Raw genomic sequence first — 10,685 nt, 5'->3', positions numbered from 1 at the left:
CTCTGCAGGCCTCGCTTCCTCCTGGGACCCGGCCAGTCTGCCTCAGCTCCTGGCCCTGTGCCCCGCCTATGCCTGGGCTTCTCCACATCACCAGCTTCCTTCCAAAGTCCCCAGGGAGTTCTCGGTCAGAGACATTTGCTCTTCCTGTTTTCTGGCCCCTATGCTCAGCAAACCAAAACCGGAGTACGTAGGGCTCCAAGGAGCTCCAAGGCGTTCACATATTGCGCAGGGCAGTCTGGAGAAGGGTGAGGTTTCGGGGGGCCCTGGCATGAATGGAGTGCTCCTCACAGTGCCTGGAGTCCGGCTGCACTCAGTGTTCAGAACAGGGCTCATGGGTCTGTCATGCTCCAAGGACCGGTGTTGAGAGAGTGAGCACGCTTTGAAATAGTTGGGCCGATGCCCAAACAGCGTGTCGCTCTCTACTGCCACGCAGACACTCCTTCTGCTTGGTGTTTGCAGGGAGGCATCGTGTCCTCAGGGGACTGCTTGTGGAGAGGACGGGAGCAGCACTGACGGGACTCTGCCTTGGTTCTCACTGAGCCCCACAGCTTTCCTCTCCCCTCACCCCACTACCGCCAAAGAAGCCCTTGTATTTCTTTTTTTCTTCAAAAAATGTGATTACTGCTTGTAATTGTGGGAAAAGAGGGCACACCACAGCAGAGCCATCAGGGAAACCACAAAGTGTAGGAGTCTTTCAAACCACAAGTCGCTGGGTGTCCTCATCCTTGGCTGTTTCTGAGGCTTACAGGGCAATGATCCAGAGTGGAGGCTGAGACATGGCAAAGACAATTGCAATTATTATTGAATAACTTACATTTAATGATAATAAGCATAAATATGCTAAACTTCAGTTTCATTTGTTTTTTTTTTTTTTTAAAGATTTATCTGTTTATTTGAGAGGCAGAGTTACAAACAAAGAGAGGGAGGTTTTCCAACTGTTGGTTCACTTCCCAAATGACTGCAATGGCCAGATCAGGGCCATTCCAAAGCCAGGAGCTAGGAACTTCTTCAGGGCCTCCCACGTGGGTTACAGGGACCTAAGTATTTGGGCCGTCCTCTACTGCTTTCCCAGGCCATTAGCAGAGAGCTGGATCAGAACTGGAGCAGCCAGCACTTGAACTGACACCCATATGGGATGCCGGCACTGCAGGAGGAAGCTTAACCTGCTATGCCACATCTCTGGCCCTTCGTCATATTTCTTAATCACCATGAAGGAGACATGTGATTCTCAGTGATATTTTATTTTGCACATTTTCCCATTTCCCATTTAGTTTACCCATGTTTTTCAGATTTGCCTATACCTTTCCCATCAATGACCCATCTCATCCCAAATAAGCTCCTTAGATATGCTGATCCTTAGATATGCTGATCCTTAGATATGAAAGTCCTCTTTATTTTATGTAAATTTTATGGGAAGGAACTGAATCCCTCCATCCTGCCACTTTCTGAATTTTCCATTTTCCTACCCAATTTCTCATCAAAAAACACCAGCACCACTTCCAGCACCACCAACAAAACACTTCTGCCGAACGACGGGAGCCTCTTCCAGGTGCAAGGACATGGTTGGCGAATCCGCAGTGTCCTTTATTGTGTCTGTCAGCCTTCTGTTACCAGAACAAAAGCCCGAGAAGCTGCTCATTAGAAAGGAAGTATATTTCGCTCATGGCATTGGAGGTCCGCAGTCCGCACTGGAGCAGTCCCCGCTGGTGTAGCATCTGTTGAGGCTATAGGGCAGCGACGGTGGAGACGTGCAGCGGGACAATCACATGGCGAGTCAGGCAGCAGGAAGAGAATGGCTGGGCCCACTCAAGCCTGCATGAGCAACCCTCTCACACGAGCGCCTTCCAAGGATGCCCCCTTACACCGGGGCCCTCCCGCCAGGCTTACCGCCTGAACACCATGACAGGATCAAGCACTCTGTTCTCCTAGCACCTCCAAGCCATGACTTAGGAGTTTTAATGTCTGCATGAGCTGGGGAGTCAAGGCCTGCTCAAACCACAGCACTACTGGAGGGAGGAAAGTATAGAGACACTTGTTCGCATAAACTTTCTTGTGATCACAAGAACTCTGTCTGATTGGTCATAATCCTCAGTCTAATTCATCCCTCCATTCTGATTTCAATCAAAGAACCCCAACCCTATGTGTGTGTGGTTCTCATGAGGGTCCTGTCCCTCCTTAATCTATAACTTCATTGTAGCTCTGGGGCTGTCTCATGCACCTGTTCATGAGAGGCAATTGCTAGCACAGAGTTTTCCACTGGGAAACCTGGGTATTTTGCAACTTTTCGGAATTGCAGCATTAGTGACAATAACAATAATGGTGGGGATGATTAGAGTTGATTCCAACAGGGCACTTTCTCTATGCCAGGTACAGTTATAAACACTTAACACTGACAGTCTCCTTTGATGTCCAAGTTCTAATGGAGCTTTTTAAATTCTTTGTTACGGCCTAACAAGTTGCTGCAAAACAGCAGATTAAAACACAGCCTGAGCTGTGGTGTAGTGAGTTAAGCTGCTGCCTGTAGTGCCAGAACCCCATATGGCGCCAGTTTGAGTCCCAGCTGCTACACTTACAGTCCAGCTCCCTGCTAGTGCTTCTGGGAAAGCAGTAGAAGATGGCCCAAGTGCTTGTGTCCCTGCATCCATGTGGGAGACCCAGATGAAGCTCCTGGCTCCTGGCTTCAGTCTTGTCCAGCCCTGACCATTGTGGCCATTTGGGGAGTGAACCAGCGGAAGGAAGACTTCTCTCTCTGCCTCTACCTCTCCCTCTCTGCCTTTCAACTAAATAAATACATCTCTTAAAAAATGCATGTTTAGGCCAGCACCGCGGCTCACTAGGCTAATCCTCCGCCTTGCGGCGCCGGCACACTGGGTTCTAGTCCCGCTCGGGGCACCGATCCTGTCCCGGTTGCTCCTCTTCCAGGCCAGCTCTCTGCTGTGACCAGGGAGTGCAGTGGAGGATGGCCCAAGTGCTTGGGCCCTGCACCCCATGGGAGACCAGGATTAGCACCTGGCTCCTGCCATCGGATCAGCGCGGTGCGCCGGCCGCAGCGCACCTACCGCGGCGGCCATTGGAGGGTGAACCAATGGCAAAAGGAAGACCTTTCTGTCTGTCTCTCTCTCACTGTCCACTTTGCCTGTCAAAAAAAAAAAAAAAAGCATGTTTATTATCTCTCATTTTCTGTGAGTCAGGAATGTAGACACAACTTAGCTAGGTCTTCTATCTGGGTCTGTTGATCAAAGCGTCACCTGTGGGTAGAGTCATCTCAAGTCCCAACTGGACCAGGGTTGGATTCCACATTCACACGGTCGTTGGCTGGGTGCAGTTCCAAATGGGTTAACTGACTTAGGGGCCTCGGTTCTTCACTGACTCTTGGCCAGAAGTCCCTTCCCACACAGGTCCCTCTAATAAGCTAGCTACCTTCTTCAAAAGAGACGAGCCAAAGGACAAGAGAGACAGTCTGCCAGCAAGATGAAAGTCATAATTTGTCATACAGCAGCCATGCAGGGGCTATCTTATCACTTTCGCCTTATCCTATGGTTTGGAATAAAGTCACTAAGTCCAGGCCACACTCGGAGAGAGGGCATCACTTAATTAAGGACATTGATACCAGGAGGGAGGAATCATTGAGGGTCCTTTTAGAAACTGGCCCACTTTAAGACCAACTGGGGAGGGAGGGAGAAAAGGTTGTTGTAAGACTGCAAAGATAGTATCAAGATGCAAATAGATCAGAGTCAGGATTGGAGCCAATCAAGGCGGAGGATTAGCCTAGTGAGCCGCGGTGCCGGCCACAAATAAATAAAAAAATTTTTTAAAAAAGGCAACGGAGGGCCGGCGCCGCGGCTCAGTAGGCTAATCCTCCGCCTTGCGGCGCCAGCACACCGGGTTCTAGTCCCGGTCGGGGCACCGATCCTATCCCGGTAGCCCCTCTTCCAGGCCAGCTCTCTGCTGTGGCCAGGGAGTGCAGTGGAGGATGGCCCAAGTGCTTGGGCCCTGCACCCCATGGGAGACCAGGAGAAGCACCTGGCTCCTGCCTTCGGATCAGTGAGGTGCGCCGGCCACAGCGGCCATTGGAGGGTGAACCAACGGCAAAAAGGAAGACCTTTCTCTCTGTCTCCCTCTACTGTCCACTCTGCCTGTCCAAAAAAAAAAAAAAAAAAAAAGGCAATGGAGTAGCAGGGTAGAAAAGAAGCAAAGAAAAGCTGTAGATCAGCTCGCTAGGTATAAATGATCCAGAATCTTTCTGGGAAGGAGATTTTGCAGGGACATACCAAGGCATTGAATACGAACGGGAGGGATCAGGGCCTGAACCAGATCTGGAATAAGGTCTCATCAACCAAAGACAGTTAAAACAAAGGAAACACATTCTAGACAAAAACAAAACACTGGTTCTAGAAATTTTTTTTAAGGCAAATCTATACGCAACACAGATTTGGAAGAAAGGACAGAGAATTTTTTTTTTAGCAGCATCTACTAAAAGAAATTTCATTTACTATGCATTTTATTAGGAGGGAAGATTTCATGACTTCCCAGAGCCTTTGCTATGCTAGTGCTGCTCTGTGGGCCTCTAGGGTATGTGTGTGCATGCGTACGGGGATTTAATTTGCAGTTGCATGTTTGGCAACATGCTTTGGTGATGCTCTCCTATCAAATGCCTATGGCTTCATCTGGAAGAAAGATGAAAGAGATCTGTTACAAATACTTCTCATAAGTCAGGAATGATGGCCAGCGGTTGAACAATGAGCAACAATATTCAATGCAGCAGACACCTATGTATTAATCAGAAGTGACCCCAGATGACAATATTCGAGATCAGACAATGGGAAAGATTCAAAACAAGAATCAGAGCAGGAGTCCCCACTTCTCCATCTCTAACACCGAACCTCAGAGATCTCCCATATTCCCAAGGCTCCCCCTACTGCAGTCCTTCTTGCCAACACTTGGCTTCCTCGGCCACTAATGCTGATCTCCTGGTCCACAGTGAAGGGAGAGACACTGAGGGAGAGCCTTGAAGAAATGCCTTCTTAGAAGCAGGACAGGGGCTGGTGCTGTGGCGCAGTGGGTTAATGCCCTGGCCTGAGACCCGGCATCCCATATGGGTGCCGGTTCAAGACCCAGCTGTTCCACTTTCGATCCAGCTCTCTAGTATGGCCTGGGAAAGCAGTGGAAGATGGCCCAAGTCCTTGGGCCTCTGCACCCGTGTGGGAAACCCAGAGGAAGCTCATGGCTCCTGGCTTCGGATCAGCACAGCTCCGGCTGTTGTGGCCAATTGGAGAATGAACCGTTGGATGGAAGACCTCTCTCTTTCTCTTTGCCTCTCTTCTCTCTGTGTAACAATTTCAAATAAATAAATAAATCTTAAAAAAAAAAAGCAGGACAAAGGAAAGGAGAACTGGTTCACTGCCAAATCCCACGCCCCCACACACATTACTCTTTTCTGTTTTAGGGGGAAATTACCCTAAAAGGATTAAGAGATCAGCACCCTTTTAATCAAAGTATGGAGGAGCTCCCCTCCAACGACTGGGAGCAGCTGAGGGCCTTGCCCAGCTCAGAAGAGCAAAAACAATTATGAGAAGCCACAACACTGTTTGTAGGTTAACCGTCCAAAGATATTGCAGTAACTTTCAGGGCTTAATAAATAGCTTCTAAGTGCGTACTTCATTTAATTGTCCAAAGGCCAGTTGGTCCCAAGGGCACATAAAGCTGGGAGCTGGCTCATGAGTGAGTGCATTCGCTTGGAGCCCAGCTGGAAGCCGGGGAGTGACAGGGTCAGGGGCTGGGTGCTCCAGCAGCAGGATGCAGAACAGGACTAGCCTACTTCTCGGGGCCTTTGTCCTCCTCACGGGTTTCCTGATGATCTGCCTGGGGGCCTTCTTCATTTCCTCAGGCTCTGTTTTCAGCTGCTGGGGAAGCCAGATCTTGGCATATTTGCTCCTGCCTCTGGGGTTTGCAATCCTTCTGAGTGGAATTTTCTGGAGCTCCTACCGCCAGGCAAACGAAAACAAAGGGGTTTTCAGCCGCGTGCTCGGGGAACACCTGGCTCAGGGGGCCCTGCCCCTGGCCACAGTGGACAGGTATGTGCTGAGGGCCAGAGGGGCAGGCAGGGTGGAGGTGGGCTGACCTGTATAAGGTGGAATGGTGCCTGATTCTACTGTGCAGTGATTTGCAGCGATGTGGTTCTAGGTCTAGCCCTGGAGCCGTGTTGTTGGGGATCTTCCATGGGCCTGGGCATCAGGAAGAACGGTGCCACCTCTGAAGGAAATCATGAGCCAGGAGAAATTTGCGCAGACAAGCACCATCAACAACCCAGGCAAAACCCACCTAGGCCCACTGCAGAGGCCCAGCTCTTGTTCTATCCTGAGACTGGTCCTTAGTTAGAGGCTGGGGATGGTTAGTTATTCTCCATAAGCTGGCTACCAGGTTATAAGGAAAGTAAGTCCTAGGCCAAATTTTGGCATATAATAAATGAGCAAGCAGACTTAACACCAGTCCAGTAACTTCTATGAATTCAGGAAAGCACCAGTTTAGTGCCCTTTTAGGTGTTGTGATTTTACCTTGTATGAAAGATCCACTCAGGGCCAGGTGATGGTATTCTAGAGGTAAGGCAGAGTTAAGCCTGCAACTTGTGCTCGCACTTTAGAATAGCTATGACCAACGAAACAGCGCAAGGGTTGGCAGCAATGCTAAGAAGTTGGAACCCTTGTTATTGTTAGTAGGAAGGTGTAGCCACAGTGGACAACTGAAAAAAATTCAAGAACTGCCAGTTCTTGAATAATAAATAAATCTTTAAGATTTATTTATTTATTTGAAAGTCAGAGTTACACAGAGCGAGAAGAGGCAGAGAGAGAGAGAGAGAGAGAGAGAGAGAGAGAGAAGAGAGAAAGAGAGAAGAGAGGAGAGAGAAGTCTTCCATCCACTTGTTCACTTCCCAATTGGCCACAATGGCCAGAGCTATGCCAATCCAAAGCCAGGAGCCAGGAGCTTCTTCTGGGTCTCCTACTTCGGTGCAGGGGCCCAAGGACTTGGGCCATCTTGTATTGCTTTCCCAGGCCACAGCAGAGAGCTGGATCGGAAGTGGAGCAGCAGGGTCTCGAACCGACACACAGATGGGATACCTGCGCTTCAGGCCAGGGCGTTAACCTGCTGTGACACAGCGCTGGCCTGATCCAGTCATTCTAATGTTGGGTATTTAGGCAAGAGAACAGAAAGCAGGGACTCAAACAGATGTTCATCCATCAGTGTTCACAGCAACATTATTTACAATAGCCAAAAGGTGAAAACAACCCAAATGTCCTCCAGTGAAGAATGAACAAACATGGTATATCCATGCAATGGAATAGTACTCAACCGTAAAAAGGAATGAAATCCGGTTTGTGTTACAACATGGAGGAACCCTGAAAACATGCACACAGTCCAGTCACAGAGGACAACAGTACATGATTCCACTGATATGAGGACACAGGGTAATTAAATTCATGAGAGACAGAAAGTGCAGTAGCAGTTACTGGGGCTGAGGGAATTTTTGTTTAATGCGGAAAAAGTTTTTGTTGATTGAGGACCAAATTTTTGTTGAATGAGAATAGAGTTTCAGTTTGCAATGATGGAAATGTTTTGGTAATTGCTGTGCGACAATATTAATATACTTAATGTCACTGAACTATACACTTAAAATAGTAAGTTTTATGTTATGCATTTTACTCTAAGGACAAAGACTCAGTAAACCCTATGGCCAGTATCAGGTAACAAGACACCTGAGTCTTGGTTGGACACAGGCCATTTGAGAATAAACCCAGACACCATTCTTAATCTTCCAAGGATGATCCATTTTTTAATATTCTTTATATTAACTACAGCAACCAAACCCCACTTCCAATGTTTGTTAGGCTAAGTAGCAAGGTTTCTGGGCTTGATTCAATATTATGATAACTGAAATGAAGGTAGAAGCTGTGTCTAGAGTGAGGATTTTATATGTGCATATGTCAGATGACAACTACTAGAGTATGAGATCCTGATAAGGTTATCTGAAGACCTTAGTGTGCAGCTTTGCTAGCATAGATTACACTACATGTGCTACAATAGTGCAAAGTATACCTCAGGAATCAGGGCACCCCCATTTTATCACCTCTACCTGCTCCACCTGGTAGATGGCAAGGGAGTCAAACTGGGAAGCTGCCCCTCTCAGAAGCATCTGCACTCAAAGTGGGCCCCTGCGGGAGGTTTCAAAAGCACAGTGGGTCTGCACCAGTGACAGGGCGCTGGGAATGTGACTGGCAGTAGGGAGACGGTGGGACTGGAGAGGCAGACGGGCTCGGGGCAGGAGGCAGTCGCCCTGGAGCCTCTCCTCAGCCCAGCAAGAGCTCACCTTTCTGCCTTGGGCGCCGTTGCACATGTGCCCGGTGACTCAGCCGTGGCTATTCTGAGTGAAGGCTGAGATTTATGCCGTACAGTAGGCAGCTCCTTCAGCTCTCTGGCTGTGGGCCTGGCAACATTTGGAATGGAGCTGAGGCCTCAAGTGGCAGTTCCCGTTCTGTTGTGGTTACACACCATAAACACTCTCGGTAGGCGATGGAAGGGCTCCCGGTACAGATACACGGCTCCACCGGGCTCACCCTGCCTCTCCCTCACCTCTAGCCACTCCTGATCCCGTTCATGACGGAGAAGTCCAAAGGACTTAGCAAGGAGTGCTGCTGGGCAAGGTGACCAATGCCTTGTATCAGCCTTGGCATGAATGGCTCCTTCAGCCACTGGCCTACTGACAAGGAAAGGGCTACAACCGAACGCTGCATCAAGTGGCCAGCTGACAGAGCTTCAGAGGCCTATGAGGTCTTTGAAACTAGCCACTGAGACGTGAAATGGGTGACCCCAAAGAGTGGAGGCACCTGGGATACTCCAGGCGTCCACACGCTGTGGGTTCTCATTCGTCTCCTTGGCTGTGAGGATCCGAGACAGTGAGGAGGGCAGTGGAGCAGAAGGTTGTGTGTGCCTAGGGCAGCAAGGGTACGAATGGGCTGGGAACAGGGCACAGACAAGTTACACAGTCACAGCCCTTACCACCGGCACTAAATGGCTAGGTTTCCAAGAGTGAACAAACCAGCCAGCAGGAAGAGCGTAGCTTGGAGCAACCTACTGGGAAAGCCCACCAGGGGATGCTAAGGAGGTTCTCCCTTAAGAGCAGCATATTATCATTTTTTTTAAATCTGGGGATGCCAGGGAAGAAGTACATCTGTTTGCATGTTTCTTCACAGCTTAACTTGGCTCAACGGGAGCTGAGAGCGGGAGACATATGTCTCTTCTGGCATTGCCGCCTCTGTAACGTACGTGTGTGTGTGTGTGTGTGTTTGTGTTGTCCTCCAGGCCAGATTTTTACCCTCCGTCTTACGAAGAGAGCCCTGATGCGGAGAAACCGAGCTGTCCCGCCCAAGGAGAGGCCTGGCATGTCCCTCCGCCTCGGTACACAGAGACGAGCCTTGAGTTCCAGGATGAAAACGACGCCCAGCCAGAAGCCCCGCCGGCCTACGACGAGCACATGCAGGGCTGGCAGCTGCTGCAATGCCCGAGGACGCCGAGGGGCCACGCAGGGAGCAGCGCCTGCAGCGAAGCCCTCCCGCACCCAGCGCACACGCCCGCGGGAGTCGGCTGCTTAGAGGACAGGCGGCACGCGCCAGGGGAGGAACCTCCACACCTGGGGACCGGCCTGGGGGCGCCGTGTGTCACAGCCACGCAGGCTGCGGCTGACACTGAGCGGGCCTTCCGAGGATCCCCGTTCTTCCCAACCCAGGCGAGCCTGGGGGCCCCGCGGGTGTGCTGAGAGCTCTGCCCACGGAGGCCAGAACCTCGGCCCCACGTGGAGATCCAGCCGCATAGCCGCGTGCCTCCTGCCTGCCGAGGGAAAGGACCCGGGCCAGGTGTGGCTGTGCAGCAGGGCGTGGGGCGCTCAGCGCTCTGTTCGTGTCCTCATGACCCTCGCCCAGCAGCTCAGCATTCGAACAAAGGGAGGCGGGAAGGCACGTGTGCACACCCTTGGAGCCCACGCGTGCTGTTGCACACCATTGTGTTATCAATTAATTTTTTTTCTATAACCGGAAGTGAGTATAGTACTCCTTCAACATGGTTAAAGCACAAAATGGTAAACGAGCCGTTTCTTCTCATGCAAACGGGCACAGTAAGATTTCTTAGTACAGACTCACACTGAATGACAGAATACTAAGTCCAAAATGCACAGCATTCCATGGGCGGGGGCAGCTGTGCACTAGCTCCACATGGTGTTAATATGGAGGTAGATGTAAGTCTTTGTAACTGAAAGATGCCCCTGTCATTCTACAGGCTTTGAGAGAGACTGTAATGACAGGCCTTCCCTGTCAGCAGGAAACTCTATGTCTCCAGACAGATTTCTTGCCTTTCAGACCTCAAGTATTTGTTTTCAAATGTGAGGGTTCCGCCTATGTTTTGCCCCACGTTATGGTGTTTTTCAAGTGGGGCGGCCGGGTGGCGGGAAGAGCCGTAGCCTGGTGCTTCTGCACACGGGCGGGGCTGTGTCCACAGTCACTGGCACCTTTTAGGTGGCAGCTCTGGCTGTGAACTGCCCAGTGCATGCTGTTTAGTCCCCGTCCCATCTTTAGGAGATGGGTGCTACGGGTACTCCTGTTTTCGATGCACAAAACAGACTTTGAGACGTTAAGAAACGT

The 10,685-nt window shown here is 50.3% G+C and overlaps 1 protein-coding gene across 1 annotated transcript; it reads left to right on the top strand.

The window, feature by feature from the left end:
- The first annotated feature begins 5,796 nt into the window (after positions 1 to 5,796).
- On the top strand, positions 5,797 to 9,735 carry TMEM252 (transmembrane protein 252). Its single transcript, XM_062206773.1, is given in 3 exon segments — positions 5,797 to 6,074; positions 9,355 to 9,524; positions 9,527 to 9,735. Coding segments are annotated over 3 exon segments (657 nt in total).
- Positions 9,736 to 10,685: the final 950 nt, after the last annotated feature.

This window comes from Lepus europaeus, chromosome 12 (genome assembly GCF_033115175.1).
Source record: "Lepus europaeus isolate LE1 chromosome 12, mLepTim1.pri, whole genome shotgun sequence".
Taxonomy (NCBI): Eukaryota; Metazoa; Chordata; class Mammalia; order Lagomorpha; family Leporidae; genus Lepus; species Lepus europaeus.
The sequence above is the reverse complement of the archived record's forward strand: the minus strand, read 5'-3'. Positions and strand labels throughout refer to the sequence as shown.